This window comes from Pinus tabuliformis, chromosome 8 (genome assembly GCF_031772625.1).
Source record: "Pinus tabuliformis cultivar Carrire ecotype Pingquan chromosome 8, CPIR1, whole genome shotgun sequence".
NCBI classification, from domain to species: Eukaryota; Viridiplantae; Streptophyta; class Pinopsida; order Pinales; family Pinaceae; genus Pinus; species Pinus tabuliformis.
In genome coordinates, this window is record NC_142294.1 from 701,131,170 (window position 1) to 701,150,143 (window position 18,974).

Genomic DNA, 18,974 nt, shown 5'->3' on the forward strand with positions numbered 1-18,974 from the left:
TGACCGACCCTGTGCCTTGAAGATTCTAGGATTTACCCTAGGTACCATCCCAGTAATGAGGGGAAGTACTTGAGAGGTTACCCTAGGCAATATAACCTGGAAAACAATAAATATTACAAGCGAGAACCCCATGGACTAGCTCGAGTAGTTAAGTACTTTAAGCTTCATGCGAGAGGTCAATCACTAGGGCTGATTGTCTCTTATTTTGCCTCACTTGGTGTTCCTACTAGGTCGGGGACCATAATTAATACCAATGGGTTTACAATTGGTACCATCAGCAAAATGAGAAGTTGTCCCCGGTTGTTTCCCATCAAGTTTTTCCTTGGAAAGAATATTACAAAAAGAATCATCAATTAAAAAAACATAAATATATATTACGAAAGTCCATTAAGAGTTTGGCCCATTATTAATGGTTCTCAGCATGGTTAGTGGGGCAGTGGATGCGCTCTCCAATGTCACAACCATCCCATTGAAGAGATGAAAAGAGATTCTTAAACTTAGTGGATACAATGATTTTCCTCGAAATCAAACCAAAGTACATCCAAACATATCTTGAACTTGTAAAAGCATGGGCGAATTGGGTAGGTCATTCAATAAAAAGTTGCTAATCAAGTAATTCGAGAAAAGTGTTCTTTGTGATGGGATCGAAAAACTATAAAACCATTCAAAGAAATAATAATATAATTTGAAGTTCACAGCCAAGCCAGACACCAAACTCATGTATGAGACCCTTTTATTTGTTGTTCAAGGGACCCGCTTCCATGCAGTATTTGACTGCTCAATTCTATGGAAGTGTACATACTCTTACCCGCTCTAGATTCAAGACTGTCACCTCTTAGGAGGAAACACATGTTCTTAACCATTAGGCTCACTCACCATATTACAGCAACCAAAACATTACAACAACTCACTATATCATCAAATAAAACATACGCCAATAGCATAATCAGGAAAAATACGAATCATGAAATTCCTCAATATTGTGGTTATCACCAGAAGAACAATAGTAATCAGTATAATCAGCCTAAATTTCTCACACAATGTTCATTTGTCAAAAGATAATACATAACATGGACAAATAACCATGCATACAAACAATTCATGCATCTCCACCATTGATTATAGAGAGTATAATGCATTTTAATCTGCATAATTCACAGGCGATCAATGTTCTTCATTAACAAGCAAGCTCTCCTGACGATACCCCAATTTCATGATAACAGCATAAAAGTTTGAACAAATAAGAATACACACACAGTATTTTATTTTTATACAATAAGTCCAATAACAGCTCTCATCAATTCGCAAACAATGTTGCCAGATAGACATAATGTTGCAAGATTTTAAAAGGTGAGGAAACAAACAACGAACCTGAAGAGTGTCATATAGAAGTACATATTATCTTGATTTAAGAACAATAGTTACTCTGTACCTTGAACCTATATTCGAATTCACAATGCTATATAAGCTAAACTTGCATCATGGCAAGAGCAAGTTCACTTTGAATGTGCATGTGCTGAAGACTCTGATGAAGGCAACTTAATAATTGACTGCCCATTCAGGTCATCAATTTTTCCAGCATCCCGTGTAGCAAGTTCACACACATGAATTTTAGAGCAAACATCATTGGAATCTAGATATTTCTCCAAATTTGTCAAGATAAGAGGCCCATATTCAAAGACGAGTTTCTTGCACTGTGAAAAAAATATAGGTATCAGATTATCCTGAAGACAAAACTATGCATTATATCAAATGACAAAATGGCACACAGGTGATTATGAACTTACTTCCTGCTCATGATCTGCGACACGTTTGCAGCCATCTAGCAACATCTCAATCACTTTCATCTGAAGTTTTACAAACATTCAATCTCATTAATGTTGCAAAATAAATTGCAAATTGTAAACCTATAATATAACAGACAGCTCAGAAACCAAAAGATTCAGTCCTTCAGTATGTTCAGTGTGCAAATTACCTTGGTCTCAGGGTCTTTTAAGTGTTCCTCAATCTCCAGCATTGCAGATTCACACACATCACAGTTATTCTGCTTTTTATTTAAAGCAAGCGACGACGAATCACTGCATACACTTATCTTCTGACAAAACTCCTTCGGACTGATAGTTGCAATCTCTAAGAAAATGATAGGGGCATAGTGGTCGACCATTGATATACACTGAAAAATGAAGAGCATCAATTTACCTGAGAACCTAGCTGATTACAACAGATCTTGGTGGCAAAACAACCTTCGCACCACCTTAGAAACATAGATATAAATTTACTAAAACTCCGAAAAAAACAATCTCAAACTTTTAAGTTTTCAGGGCTTCACTTCTTTATTAAAGTTGAACTCATTAATGGAATAAATAACTAATTTCTCCAAACATACATCTCCTTGTCCAATAATCAGATCTATAAATACAATAACAATCCTACCTCGCTACCGAAAACACCGAGTTTTGAACATGTCTGGTGCAACACAGCCAAAACCTCTGACTGAGTCGCATTCTGACTGACATAGTTTGTTGCATCTTCTATAAATTGCTCACACATTGTACAAGTTGTGTCATCACCTGCATCAAATGAAGGGGTATTTCTGCCCATGCCTAACTTGTATTGCAAATCATTGTTGTTGTTTCCATTACATAATCCTGTACCAATGCAAAGCTTATCTTGACTCATGTAATCTTGCAGAGCTGAAACAACCTCTTGTATATATGTTCCTAATGTTTCATCACACTGCAAAGAGAATAAATACAATTAACTTAGTGCACAGAAAAAAAGATATGTCCACATAGACCAAAATCAAACATTATAACTTCCTTGAAAGATTTGGCACCTTTGCACTTAAATCAGATGGCAATTCCTTGCAGATACTTTTTGCAAGCTTTACAGCATTTTCTAGTGTCTCAGGGTCTGATAGAACTTCCTCAGCTTGCTTTGAAACCTCCATACATGTGTTACAAAAAATACCAAGTGATCCATGGAATTTAAGTCCCCCACTTTTAGAAACTGCTTTCTCCAAAGGGGCATCAGATAAGCGGGGTACAATATTTAACATTTTCCACAGACCTGAAACAGAAATACATACAACTTGTCAGCAAAGTATTTTTGAAAATCACAAGGATGGCCCATATTTGATAGCATTCCTTGACCAGATTAAAAATAGCTAATGTTTTCAATAGAACTGATGACAAATAGAAAAGCTAAAGCATATTTAGGGAGGTTGATGTTTCAAGGAAATTGTCCAGTCAAAATATAAGCTTCAAAATTGATCCCACTAGTAAGTTCCCATCATTTATAATGCTTCCAACATGCGAGTTTGATATCCTATTCGTGGCTCTAATAAATCCCCAAGACAAGCGTGAAAATGGCATTTCCCTCTAGATACTATATATAGAATTCCACCTTTGTACCAAGAACACAGAGTGCCAAGAAAAACAAGGGAACTGTGAAAGAACATAGACGAGGTTTGAATATTCAGTCTATAGTTCAAACTTCAAAGTGAGTTTTGTCAATACAATAACAGATATAGGTTTGAATATTCAGTCCAGACTCCATAGTTCAAAGTGATGTTTTGATAAAGAAAAGGCAAGGTGAGGGTGGAGGGCCCAAGAGCAACATAAGCTTTGAAATTGATCAGGAATCAATGTTTTGTTAACCAAGAAGCAGTATGAGTTTTCAAATTGATTCCACTAGTGAGCACTAGTGAGCCTTGGTCATTTAGTGTGTTTCTTACATGTGTGCTTGAGATCCTACCTGTGGCTCTATTAAATCCTCAATCACATGGGAATGCAAATGACAGATCCCTCTAGGTATTATATACAGAGTTTGTTATGAATAAAATATAGATACAAATAATGAAAATATAAATAATAATAACACATCAGAAATAATGATTAATTAGTTAATGAAGAGGTATGTCCCTAAGGACATGACTGTTGGTGAAGAGGTATCTGCCTAGGTATATAAGAAAGCCCTCACCCTTATTTGTAATCATCTCACATCAATTTTTTATATAATATTCAATATACAATTACTTGTCTTACAATGGATGCTCTTGTCTTCAAAGTATTCTGAAGATTACTGCTACGCATATGAACTTTGTTTGTTACATTGGTATCAGAGAATTCCTCTGAGTATACGAACCTTGTTCATGACATTGTATTAGAGTTGTTCAATGATCAATCCTCTGGCCGCTCAAACGCTGCACAGAGCCGTGTTCTCCGATCCAGGTCTTTTGCTGTCAAAATTCATCAACCTTTTTGCCATTGAAGCGTTTCGCTACAAGAATTTGGAGTTCTCCAATTCGCCAATTTCATCATTTAGGCCTTTGGCCATTCAAAAAAAATATATATATATATATATATCAATCAAAAACTACGAGGAAAAAAAACAATATCGAGAAAAATAAATAAATAAAGTCTATATATTAGGAAAAAGAAGACTTATAAAAAAATATTAAACAAAAAAGTTATATATATATATATATATATATGAAAAACATTCATATGATATAAAAATAAACATATATAATAACGAAAAAAACAAAATACAAAGTCCACAGATGTTGTCCACGACCATCGCCACCGAATTCCTGGCACAGACTCCCACAGTACCCCACAATGTATCCAATCCCACGAAACTGTTGTGCATAGACTTCCACACAGCAAGCCACATTCACACACCGTGGAACCAACAAAGAGGTCAACCTTTTGTTGTTGTCGTAACCTAGTCACAAAGTCGCCGACGGTTCCATTGTCAACATTGCCGCCACACCTATTTTCTGCAACTGTCGCTGCTAGTTCCCTCTCATCGAGCTTGCATCTGCTAGCCGATAGTCACCTTCCACAGCAACCACTATTGCCGCCATTGCTTCCACCCTACCATTGACAGACCAACGTTCCACAACCGCTTTTCCTTTCTCAACCCTCCACTGCAGCGATACACCTCCGCCACTGACTAGAGAGACCAACACAGTGCCAACCGCTTCCTATCGACCGTAATCCGTGCAAAACCTGTTGACATTCCACCTCGAGCCTACTCAGTCGCTGTCGTGCCACAACCATTTCCGTTGTTTGCAAAATCGTTTCTTTGTACGTAGATTCTGTGATCCCTTTAGAAGGAAAAGGGAGAAATAATAAAATAATAAAATTTCAAAGTGCATATCACATAGGCCATGACACTTGACAACCATGTCATTTGGAATCTCAGATTATTGATTTAAATAAATTAAGAAAGTTTCATATTATAAAAAAATCAATTGGAAGCTAAGGAAAGGAGATTACATAAAGACAAGTCTTAGAGAGTATTAATTTTTAAAAAGAGTATTACATCACTTCTTCAAAAGTCGTATTTGAAATATAAAAAATTACACATTAAAGGAGAAAAAAAGTATCTTTTAAAAAAGGCGAGTATTAAGAATAATACCTAAAACAAGTTAGAATAAAATATTAATTTTCTTGGTTTCCAAGCCCGCAACTGGTTGAATTTGTAACTATGGTCGGTCTTCATAACGTACATTTGGTCACTTGATGTAATTGTATTTATCATTGTAAAGCATATTTATAAACTCTTGAGTCGAAAAAAAAAAATTTGAGTTGAAGTCTCATTGAGACTTTTTAAAGATGAAAATTTGAATTTTTGAAATGTAATTTTTGGCTCCAAAAGTGACACGCCTACTTCCCTCCAAGTCAAATCAGCGTTATTAGAAAAATGTAACTAGGGTCAGTCTTAGTCTAGAAGAGTCTATTTGACCCCAAGACCAAGTCGGCCCTACCAAAGAGAAGTTGGCCTAAAGGAGGCCTAATTCGACCACATGAAGAGGCTATATAAAGGAGAGACTTCGAACTCATTTGGACACACACACATAAGTTCGATCTGCAAGAAAGAGAAGCAAAAAAAGTGTGAAGGTCAAGGAGAAGAAGCAAGAACAAGCACGAAGGAATTCTCTCTATTTGAGTGTGAAGGTCAAGGAGAAGAAGAAGCAAGAACAAGAAAGAAAGAATTCTCTCTATTTTTGTCATCTCTTGTTCACAAGTGCGAAGTTCTATGACATCTTTTCAAGTTGCAAGGCCAAAATTTTCTAAAGTTGCAGGGTCAAAATTTCTGTGATGCTGCAGGGCTGAAAATCTGTGAAGTTGGGGCGAAACTCTGAAGTTGGGTTAATATTGAAGTTGTTCACCTTGTCCACTTTGACTTGTTTGAGGAAGCATTCATTGGAGGGTTGACTTGGTGCTTGAGAAGGTCTTGATATTGGTCTTTGGGTACTCAATGTCTCACTTTGAATTGATTTTATAAGAAGAGAACAACTTTTTGGGTGTCCCCTTGGAGGGATTTTGCCTTGTCTTGGAGCCTACATCTTGTGTTCTTTTGTTCTTGTGATCTTCATGTATTTTATGGTTTTGGTAATTGCTTGATGAAGAAGATATAATTAAGTAATTAATTGCCAACAAATAACACAAGTAATTATCAAGTAAGAGGAATCAAACCCTAATCTACAATACCCTTAATTTGATGGAGATGATGATTGCATTAAATTCCTCTTTTCGAAAGGACCAAAATTGATATAAAGATCATCTAATTTGGACAAGTAGAAGTGTGTTTTTAAATTTATGCCCACACATGTGCAAATTGTTCAAGTCAGCCACATCATCATGTAAGCTCATGAAACCCAATGGATGCGTCACTTCACCATCATCAACTTGTATAAATACAAGTGACCTCTCACCTCATTAGGCATCACTATCACTCACACATTCTTCTCTCTCCTTCTCTCATTGGTTTGTACAGCAATTGGGCATTCTCTCTCACACACGTGTGGCACAAGGAGGTCGAATTTCTAGACATAATTGTGGGGCCGCAAATTTCAGGAGTTGACCAAGCTTGACCTGCATTGACCAAGGACTCTTTGACTAGTTTTGACTGCGATTTTTGGAGGATTATTTCTGTTTCTCTAGGCCACATTGCTGGGCACAAAAATTGAGAAAATTTGGGCACTTTGACCATCATTGACTTCAAGGTTGACTACAGAAAATTACAACAGAGTTTCTCTCTCCTTTGACTGAATTTCACTAGACCTTGAAGGACTATTTTGGGTTTACTTTGACCAACAAGGAAGGCCAAAATTGACTAGGTTTGACCGAGTTCCATGTGGATTGTTTGACTATTTCGTTGACCATCTTTGACTTCCTGGTTAGGGATGATTTCACTGTTGTTGACAGAGAAGCGATATTGCAGATTTTACAAGGTTGTTTTGTCTTTAATTTGGCAAGCCAATTTTAACTATTGTACTCTCTCTTTGCTGCAACATTTGATATAATAATAAGAAAAATTGATCAAAGGGTTTTCCCCACATTAGGGTTTTTCCCTGCCATCCGCTAAATCTGGTGTCCTCTTGTCTTGGCTTGTCTTCTGCATTTTTTATTTTATGTTCTATCTACAGTTACTGTCAATGTGATTTATGGTTAATGTGATTGCGCTTGGAAACTAATTTGGAAAATTATCATTGTCTTGGCTTGTCTTCTGCATTTTTTATTTTATGTTCTATCTACAGTTACTGTCAATGTGATTTATAGTTAATGTGATTGTTATTGGAAAATTGTCATTGGGCTACTTAAAGTACATTGAAGTAATTGTGCCAAGCATAGAACATACCATTGTTATCTAAATTTTACATGGTGTCAAAGCCCAGGTGAAGACAAAACCCAAGCAAGAGAGAGAAAAGCAATCACCAAATAAAGACATGGAAGGTTTGAAAGGAGGTTTGGCAAAATTACTACAAGAAATGCTTCCTAATGGCGAAAAGGTAGTAGAGGAAATTCATAATGAGAACAAAAGAAATGTTAGTCATGATTTCATAGAGTCTAACATTGGATTGAAGACTTGTCATGTTCCAAAGATCGATATGAGGAAGTTTGATGGCAAAGATCCCGTAACATGGATACTACAGATGGAGCAATATTTCGATCTCCAATATTCCAAGGAGCACGAAGTATTGGACTATGTGCAGGGAAAAGTGGTGGAGCCTCCTTCAAATGCACTAGTTGTTGCTAAAAGTCAAAGTATAGAAAAGGTGAAGTCAAAGCAAAGAAAATTTTGGTTGACTCTATTCTTTCTTATTTGGAAACTTCTAAGGAGATATATGATAAGTTGGTTGGGATGTTCAAAGTGAACAATGCAAATCAAATCCTCTTTCTCAAAAACAAGTTGAAGGACATCAAGATGGATAAAGGGGAGTCTATCCAATCCTACTCCATGAAGATCACACAAATCAAGAATGACCTTCTATCTATTGGAGAAGTTATCGCTGACAGGGAGCTCACTCTCATTGCACTTGGGGGTCTGTCAAAAGCATGGGATGTGTTTAACACCACCATTCTCAACAATGACATGGTTCCTAGTTTCAATGAATTATTGGCTAGATGCACTCAAGAAGAAACAAGGATGATGGAGAGACAAGCCCTCAAATGGAAATGAACATACCGCTTTCTCGGCCCATGCAAAGAAGAAAAATAATGTTGGTCTAAGGAGACATGGTCAAGGATTCAAGCATGGATTCAAAGAAGGAAGAAAAGGAAGGTGCTTCAATTCTAACAAGTTCGACCACTATGCTAGAGAGTGCCCTCACAAGAAGAATTCTCTGAGGGATGATGACGACAACAACAACAACAACAACTTCAAAGGCAATGGCAATCAAAGGAACAACAAGTTCAACAATAAAGGAAAAATGAATGCTCCCACTGCTCAATATGGAAATGGTCGACCTCCCAAAAGATCAAGAAACTCCATATATGAGTAAAGTAATGTTGTAGAAAAACAAAAGGAGTTTTATCTTATTTCCACTCTATCTACTGCCTCTCCTTCGGATACTTTGGATCATTGGTTGATTGATAGTGGAGCCTCAAGGCACTTCACTAGGTAGAAAGAGGCCCTCTCAAATTTGATTGAAAAGAAGACTAATTTGGAGATCATACTTGGAGACAATGCCACCTACCCCGTGAAAGGGATAGGTATTGTCACTCTTCACTTGAATCAAGGTCAAACCATTCATCTACAAGAAGTATTGTATGTGCCCGATTTGAAGAACCTGGTGTCTATTTTTGCGATGGAAGATAAAGGCTTCAAGGTAGCATTCATTGATGGAAAGGTATGTATTTGGCAAAGAAACCCTAAAGATGCATTCACACTTGGATTTAGGGTTGATGGTCTCTATCAAGTTGGAGGAAGTCCTTTGGGAGCCTTGACTTGCAATGCTTCACTTCAATCTGAGCTATGGCACCGAAGGTTTGCCCACTTACATTACAAAGCCTTACCTGGGGTAAGGAAGATGGTCACAGGTATGCCCAATTTCAACATGAATCATGAAGGAATTTGTCAAGGTTGTGCAGCAAGGAAACTTACAAGGGGACCATTCCCTTCAAGTGAAAGCCAAACTACCGATATTCTTCAAATGGTCCATTTTGACCCATCTGGTATGTTGCCCGTAACATCATTGGGAGGATACTTATACTATGCAATTTTTGTGGATGCCTTCTCTCGCAAAACATGGATCTATTTCTTGAAGAAGAAGGATGAAGTGTTCAAATGGTGTCGTTCTTTCAAAGCCTTGGTGGAGAATCAAAGAGGGAAGAAGATCAAAATATTGAGGACCGAAAATGGAACCAAATATGAATCAAATGAATTCAATGACTTTTGCGGAGAGGTTGGCATTAAGAGGGAGACAACACAATACACTCCTGAGCAAAATGGATTTGTTGAAAGGAAGAATCGAACAATCATGGAAGCCACCCGTGCCATGCTCCATGATCAAGGTCTACCAAAGTTCTTATGGGGAGGACGTTGCCAACACCACTGTGTATGTTCAAAATAGGAGCCCGCACCAAGCACTGGTTTTCAAGACACCCAAAGAAATTTTCACTGGTAAGAAACCTGATGTTTCTCATTTAAGAATTTTTGGTTGTCCCATGTATTTTCATGTGCCTAAAGAGAAAAGAAACAAGTTGGAAGCATTTGGGTAAAAAAGTATATTTGTGGGCTACAGTGAAAATTCAAAGACATAGAATCTTTGTGCCTGGTCAAAGAGACGTGAAAATAAGCCATGATGTCACCTTCGATGAAGACACTGCCCTTGGGAAAGCCAAAGAACTTCCCATTCCAAGAATGTATAATGATGATGCTGCAGAAAATCAGGATGAACCTCCGACAGATGAACCTATGCCCGATGTTGAAGGCCCAATGGATCCCATTGATCCACCTAGTGATCCCTCTACCTCGAGGAAAAGACCTTTGTGACTCGAAGATACTCTGGAAGACGCTGAAAGACATATTTCTCCAAGAGGGATATTCTGTGAAAGTAAGAAGTCGAACATGTATCAAGGGTACTTCGCTGCTATGAGTACTATTGTTCAAACAAGCCATGAACATTCGAAGAAGTCATAAAGCACTATGTTTGGAAGGATGCGATGAATGAAGAGTATGAATCTATCATGAAAAATGATGTTTGGGATGTAGTGCCTAGACGGAAGGACAAGTTCATAGTCACCTCAAAATGGCTATACAAAATCAAACATGGAGCAGATGGGAGTGTTGAGAAATAAAAGGCCAGGTTCATTGCTCGAGGCTTCTCTCAAAAGGAAGGAGTGGACTATGACGAGATATTTGCATCGGTTGCCCGATATACCACTATCTGATCCATTATTGCTCTTATTGCCACTCAAGGATGGAGCCTTGTTAAAATTGGCAACTAGGGCCAAACTCCATGTGGGTCTACTTATTCATGGTAGCTGATATTTTTCTTGGATTCCTCTCGTCAAGAGGTGTAGGATCGATCTAAAGATCATCTGATTCCGACATGTATTCATGGAGATATGAATTTATTTGTGTTATGCAACAATTCATCAACGTCGGCCAGCAACCAAATTGCCCCCACTTGTCCTCAACGTTTTAGTATAAAAAGAGGTGGCTTTCAGGTCATTTGGTCAATCATCTCTTGTGATCTCTCTCCACTTGTCTTTGGGTTTTGGTGGTAGTAGAGATCTAAAAGGGGTACGTTGCCCTAGAGGGTTTGCCCTAGCCCTAGATATTGTTTGAAGAGATCTATACGCTGCCCCAAATTACAATCATGGAGCATGAGTATCACGTTGAAGATAGAGGCACCTGCACTGCCCTAAAGGAGGCCCTCCTACGCAGTCCAAGAAGAGGCCTTAACGTTGGTATGGAGAAGCCCTAACTGCTGGCCTAATGATGCCCTAACTAATACGCAGTCATGAAGGCAACAAGCCCTAGCCGCAGTCCTATTGGGAGGACTATAGTCTTAACCTAGCCGCAGATAATGAGAAGATTTGGCCGCAGTCCTAAGGGATCTCTAGCAGTCAAAGAGAGCTACCATACACTGCCTAAAAGGTTCCTCATCCACAGTCTAATCCGCAGTTTCAAAGAGGCATCTATCTGCCCTAGCCGCAGTGAAAGGTGAAGGTTACAGCCACTGAAATAAAGGTCTCTAGCAACTGTCATTTGTGCTTCAAACCGCAGTCAAAGTAGGGTCAATACTGCCCTAGTCTCAGCCCTCAAGGAGGTCATCTTGGTCGCAGTTGGAGAGGACCCTATCAGCCACAAATGATGAAGTTAAAGAGGTCCATATCTCTGTAAGGAAGGAACCCTTAGACATTGTAAGGAAAGTTAGCTAAAGTAATCATATCACTATGTCACATTGCTGTAGATGACAGTGTGGCACATTTGAGATCTGTTCTGGGCATGACTGTGCAATAATAAGGCTGATTGGAAGACATTGTTGTTCAAGGGTAAAGATAGCTGGGTACTGTATGTAAACCTTACTTGCTGCTGGGCTAGGCTGCAGGCCATAGCCAACAGCATAGATTGTGTTAAGGGTTTCAAGAACAAGGACTGAAGTTTGATGTGACTGCTTGTATTGGATGCAATATGTTAAGTGCAGCAACAAAATTTATTGCAACAGCATGATGATGATGTATTGCAGTATGCATTGAGTGTATGATGGGTGCAGCATAGTGCAATGAAGGGTACAACATAGTGCAAGCATGAAGGATGCAGCATAATGATGATGAAGAGCAGCATGATGGGTACAACATGATGATGAGGTACAACTCAGTGATGGGAGCAGCATAGTGATGAGAGCAGCTCAGTGATTGGGTGTAGCACAGTGACAGGTGCAACATGATGATGAGGTGCAGCACGGTGATGGGTGCAGCATGGTGATGGAATCACCTTGGAGAATCAATTGAAGCAATATGCCTTCACCTGAGTTTAGATCAACTACCTCATGTGTTATCTTCTTAGTGAAGATCTCTGCTCTTATTTTGTCAAGTCAAAATGTTGACTTCTGATGTATATGTACTATCTCTCTCTCTGCTGAACTATTGAAGAACATAAGAAGAATTGATCAAGGGTTTCCCCACATTGGGGTTTGTCCCTGGCTGGCGCCACATCTTGTGTCTTCTTGTCTTGGTTTGTCTTCTGCAATTTATGTTTATGTTCTATCTGCATTTTACTATCATGCTAGATGTGATTCCTAATCTGGAATTGATATTGAGCTAATATGGAAAATTGAAGTAAATTTGCTCTCAACATAGAACATACCTAAAATTAACAAGCCTATATCAAATGCACGTTAAGACTGCTTTCTTGCATGGCTCACTTAAGGAGGAAGTCTACTTGGAACAACCTCAAGGGTTCGAAGTACAAGATTGAAGGACACATGTATGCAGGTTCAAGAAAGCCCTCTACGGGTTGAAGCAAGCCCCTAGGGCTTGGTATGAGAGGATTGACAGTTATCTTATGAAGTTTGGATTTACAAGGAGCAATGTTGATCCTAACCTATACTTCAAGTTTCAAAAGGACATGCCTCTCATTTTGGTCTTTTATGTAGATGATCTCTTTCTGACAGGTGCAAACCCTCTCATTTATCAATGCAAGAGGGAGTTGGCTTCTGAGTTCGAGATGAAGGACCTAGGTCTAATGCACTACTTCCTAAGCCTGGAGGTATGGCAAAAGCCAGGTGAGATTTTCCTTTCTCAAGGAAAATACATTGTGAAGTTGCTCAAGAGATGTGGGATGTTGGATTGCAACTCTGTGTCTACTTCGACGGAACTCAACTTCAAGAAGCTATGTGGAAGTGTTGTTGGGATAATTGAAAAGCCCTTCTGAATATAGGCAACTTGTGGGGGCCCTGATGTTCTTGGTAAACTCCTGTCTGGAAATATGCTTCGTTGTGAATACATTAAGTCAATTTATGGTCGAGCCACATCACACTCATTGAATTGCTACTAAGAATCTCTTGAGATACCTTCGTGGCACAATCAACCATGGACTGAGATACACTGTTGGGAATTTGAGGCTACGTGGATATACTGAAGCTGACTAGGCTGGTTGTGTGGTGGATCGAAAGATGTTAACTTTTAGATAACAATGGTATGTTCTATGCTTAAGAGCAATTTACTTCAATTTTTCTTATTAGCCCAATATCATTTTCCAGATTAGCAATCACATTAACATCAATAGTAAATGCAGATAGAACATAAACAATAACCACAAGACAAGCCAAGACAAGAGGACACAATAATTGGCAGATGGAAGGGAAAATCCCCAATGTGGGGAAACCCTTTGATCAAATCTTCTTATTATTCTTCAAAAGTTCAGCAGAGAGAGAGAGTACAATATACAAAATTTACTTGCCCAAACACAGTCAAATTTGTCCAGACAAACTGCAGCCAACAAGATGCCCTAACCAGAAAGTCAACACTGGTCAAATCAACAAAATTACACCTCCAAATCAGCCCAAAACAGTCCTAAAGAAATCAGTCAAAATTGGTCAAAACACAGTCAAACCTACGGTCAACATTGGTTAACCTGCCCAAAAATTCTCGAAATCTATGCCAAAGAATGCGGCCTGCTCAAATAGAAATTCTCCCAAGAAAAGCACAGTTAAACAAGGTCAATTTTTGGTCTGTCAATGCTGGTCAAACTTGCTACAACTTGGTCAATGCAGGAAAACAGAAAACGCAATCAATGCTTCGCACGTGTGGAGGAGAAGAAGGCTGCCCTGAAATTCATACGACCCAATCAGATGAGGAGAGAGAGAGATATGTGTGAGATGATGAATGTCCAAATGAGGTAGATGCTCCTATTTATATGCAACGTTGAGGGTGAAGAGACGTGACTTTTGGGCAGTGTTTTTAAAACCGGAACCGGTGACCGGACCGGTCCACCTAATGAACCGGTTTACCGACCGGAACCGGTCTAACCGGGACTGGTTTGGTCTAAACGAACCGGTTTTAAAAAAATACATTAAATAATTAATTTTTAATGAAACAAAACTATTTTTAAGATGTAAAACCATGATTCCAAGCCAATAGAGACAAAATATGCAAAGTTTGCTCATTTATATACCATGCAAAGGTGATTATATCAAAATGGCACCGAGTGCAATACATATCATCGACAAAATAGCAAAATACATAAGAAATGAGGCTCTAAATGGCCTATAAAGTCCAAAAACAATGCTGCAAGCTATGAGGCCATTGGCCTACTACAAGTCTACAGTGTACACATGATCAATCATCAAGTCCATCACCACTACTAGACACAGGATCATCATCAGGAGCTACATAGACATCATCTGGTTCAGAGTCTGAGGATGCCTCAGCCTGATCTGCAACCTCAGTATCAATGCCACCAATGACATCAAGGAGAGTACACAAGAATTTGCTCAACAATAAGCTCAGTTATGTATGATGTACATCCAACATTTAGCAGGTAAACCTGGAAGGTAGTACAAGACTCCCCAAGTCTAAAGATATGCAGACTAAGTCTGCAGGGGTCTTCAGTTTCCTTTACAATCAATCAATTCACACATTCATTGCTGCTCTATGACTGCTGCCTACTGCTATTCTCACTGCATCTTCCTTTTGCACTTCCTGCTCCCTCTATGCAACTTTTCACTGCTCCCACTGATCCAACTGTCCACTAACACTGTTGTCACTTGCTTACTCGTAATACCAGGTTACTGCCATCAAGAGGATTACTGTGTCATTGCCACTTTCGCTGTCCATAGATCATAGCCATACCTCTCTGTCACGCTGCAGTCATCATTGTTGCACTGTTTGTGAAGTCACTGTCATGAGTCAAGCCATACAATCCTGTCATGACTCACTTGTGCTCATCACATTTTGTAATATTATAATATTTCTTTGTGACATTGTAAGTTGTAACTTCTAGTACAATTTGTCGTCTAGTATAGTGTTTATCATTTAGATTCTCCAGCTGTATGCATGACTCCTATTTATATATTAAATTGGTATGTTGGGGAGTTACATAAGGTGTCAAATTTATGATAGGGTTCCTTTTTTATCTAAGGACCCTCGCTTCACTTTTAATGGATAAGCTATGTTCTCCAAGTTAATAAAATTGAAGTGCTTTTGCTTCCCATCTTGCTCCCACCTTTAGCTTATACCTATTTTGGCATCAGAGCCTAAAGATTAGGTCTCTTTCACTCTAGTTGGTCTATGTTTAGAATCTAGATAAGTGCTACAGTTTACTATATCCACATTTCTCATCCTGTCACTTGTTTTGTAGAACTTGGGTATTTGTTGGTGCCACATATCTGTGTATTTATCTACCATATTTGTAAATTTTCATCATGGGCATGAGCACACTGAATGTAGTACCGACTCTGATCACAGGTCACAAGTTGTGCCTAAAACCGGCCGGTTTTTACCGGTTAGGTCAAAAAATCGGGCAAGTGATGGGTTAAACCGGGTTTTTAGGCCGGTTCCGACCGGCCAACTAGCTAACCGGCCAGTTTGACCGGTTACCGGTTTTTCAAAACGGTTTTTAAAACTATACTTTTGGGCTTCTTGAGCCTACATTAGATTGCTAGTCAAGCTTGACAATTTGTCCATAGAAGAATTAATTCATAATTCCATTTATACATGTCAGAATGAGATGATCTTTAGATCAATCCTACACCTCTCGGAAAGAGGAATCCAACAAAAATATCATATCCATTATATGCGTTGTCCAAGGTGGAGTTTGGCCCTAGTTGCCAAATTTAACACTCCCTTTCAACTAGGAAGAACTCCACCTGCCAAACCATCTGTTAATCTGTACCATCTTTGTCATCCATGCTCTGCTCTGCTCTGCTGAACCATGAAGAAATAATGAAGAAGAAATGATCGAGAGTGTATCATACCACTCTCCACTAACCCGAAGTCAGTCTCCATTGATCCCAGATCAATATCAAACATCCTAGCATAGGGAGTACGATAGTACATGATGCGTCCATCGGTAGTACTATGGTCCCTATCCTCATTTCCCTACTCATTGGCCAAATGAGAGGTACTTCCCATGAGTCTCAGACTGCATGGGTAGGATGTATTGGCAGGAGAAGGTGAACCACTCATCCTGCTCATATGCCATAGGAGAAGGTGAACCACTCATCCTGCTCATATGCCATAGGAGAAGGTGAACCACTCATCCTATGCATATATCAACCATCATGGGGTATCACAGGGGAAGGTGAACCACTCACCCTGTACATAGCGCACCACTAGGGGAAGGTGAACCACTCACCATGTACATAGCGCACCACTAGGGGAAGGTGAACCACTCACCCTATGGTCGCTCATCGCTCCAAGAAGTACCCCAAGCCCCTCGGAGCTCCCAGAGCTCAATATCCAACTCAAACGGGACCCTCATAAGAGGGTCTCTCCACGACTCCAAGTCATTCACAGAAGGTTAAGAATTTGACCTTCCCCAGGGGCTTCATAAGAATATCTACGACCTGATCATCAGTTCCAATGTGATGGAGCCTTATTGCTCCCCGTTGTACCATATCCCGTATAAGGTGGTACCTGATATCAATATGCTTGGAGCAGTCATGAAACACGGGATTTTCATAAAGACGAATCCCGCTTTGGTTGTCACAGAAGATCATAGTTGTATCCAACACATGTACAAACAACTCACTAAAGAGCTTCCTCAACCAAACAGCTTCATAGGAGGACATACTAGCAGCAATATATTTAGCCTCGACGGTGCTCAGAGCAACCGATTTCTGCATTCTGCTCATCCAGGATATCAAAGCAGAACATAGTGAGAAGCAACATCCTGATGTGCTCTTACGATCCACCACACTTCCAGCCCAGTCAGCATCAGAATAACCATGGAGCCTCACATGCTCGGCATTGTACTTCAGTCCATAGGTGATTGTGCCCAGAAGATATCTCAGTAGATTCTTGGCAGCAATCCTATGTATGTGATGAGGCTCGACCATAAATTGACTCAACATATTCACTGCAAAGAATATGTCCAGACAAGAGTTCACCAAGAACATCAAGGCCCCCACGAGTTGATGATATTCAAAAGGATTTCCCAAATCAGGCCCAAGAGCACTTTCGGATAACTTCCTGAAGTTGAGTTCCATTGGAGTAGTGACGGACTTACAATCCACCATCGCAAAAATTTCAAGTAGCTTCACAATGTATTTTCCTTGAGAAAGGAAAATCTCACCTGGTTTTTGTTAGACCTACAACCCTGGGAAATAATGCATCAGTCCTAGGTCCTTCATCTCGAATTCAGAAGTCAACTCCCTCTTGCATTGATGAATAAGAAGGTCTGCACTTGTCAGAAAGAGATCATCCACATAAAGTACCAGGATGAGAGGTCTATCATTTTCAACCTTAAAGTAAAGTTTCGGATCAACTTCACTTCTTGTAAATCTCAGCTTCATCAAATAGTTGTCGATCCTCTCATACCAAGCTTGGGGAGCTTGCTTCAACCCATATGGGCTTTCTTCAACCTGCATACATGTGTCTTATGATATTGAACTTTGAACCCCTCAGGTTGTTCAACATAGACTTCCTCCTTAAGTGAACCATGCAAGAAGATTGTTTTGACATCCATCTAGTGTAGGTTTCATCCTTGCGAGGCAGCAAGGGCTATAATCGAACGGATAGTGGTATATCGGGCAACTAGTGCAAATATCTCATCATAGTCCACATCTTCCTTTTGAGAGAAGCCTCAAGCAACAAACTTGGCCTTGAACTTTTCAGCACTTCCATCAACTCCATGCTTGATCTTGTAGAGCCATTTAGAGGTGACAACAGATTTGTCCTTGGGTTTAGGTACCACATCCCAGACATCATTCTTCATAATTGACTCATACTCTTCGTTCATAGCATCCTTCCATACTTGGTGCTTCACAGCTTCTTCGAATGTGCACGACTCAATTTGAATGATGGTGCTCATGGTAGTTAAGCACCCTTGGTACCTATTTGGCTTCTTATTTCACGAAATATCCCCCTTGGTGCAATATGTCTCTCGGCATCTTCGAGAGTTTCCCTAAGCCATGAGGGTCTCCTTTTTTAGGAGGAGGGCTCATGAGGAGGTGGATCAATGGGATCCATTGGTCCTTCAACATCGGGCATCGACTCATCATGCAGTTCTCCCTAGTTTCCTGTATCTGCTTCTTTGTCCTTCCTTGGAATAGGAAGGTTCCTAATTTTCCCAAGGGCAGCATCTTCATCGAAGGTGACATCATGACTTATCTCCACTTCTCTTTGACCAGGCACATAGATTCTATATGCCTTAGAAGTTTCACTATATCCCACAAATGTTCCTTTCTTCCCAGATGCATCCAATTTGCTTCTCTTTTCTTTTAGCACATGAAAATACACAAGGCTACCAAAAATTCTGAAATGAGAAACATCAAGTTTCTTACTGTTGAAAACTTCTTCGAGAGTTTTGGAGTCCAATGCTTGATGAGGGCATCTATTTTGAACATACACGGCAGTGTTGGCAGCGTCTCCCCATAGGAATTTCGGAAGGCTTTGATCATGTAGCATGGCACAAGTGGCTTCTATAATGGAACGATTCTTCCTTTTGGCAACACCATTTTGCTCAGGAGTATATGCGGTAGTAGTCTCCCTCTTAATGCCAGCTTC

At 39.6% G+C, this 18,974-nt stretch overlaps 1 protein-coding gene across 1 annotated transcript in view; it reads right to left on the bottom strand.

The window, feature by feature from the left end:
* Positions 1–1,231: 1,231 nt before the first annotated feature.
* Positions 1,232–18,974, bottom strand: part of LOC149237548 (uncharacterized) — a 98,190-nt gene continuing 80,447 nt past the window's right edge. Inside the window, exons 5-9 of the mRNA XM_089372687.1 lie at positions 2,837–3,069; positions 2,434–2,736; positions 1,976–2,173; positions 1,788–1,847; positions 1,232–1,694 (exon numbers count right to left, since the gene is read on the bottom strand). Coding sequence (XP_089228813.1) covers positions 1,497–1,694; positions 1,788–1,847; positions 1,976–2,173; positions 2,434–2,736; positions 2,837–3,069 — 992 coding nt within the window. The 3' untranslated portion in view covers positions 1,232–1,496. The remainder of the gene's footprint in view (positions 1,695–1,787; positions 1,848–1,975; positions 2,174–2,433; positions 2,737–2,836; positions 3,070–18,974) is intronic.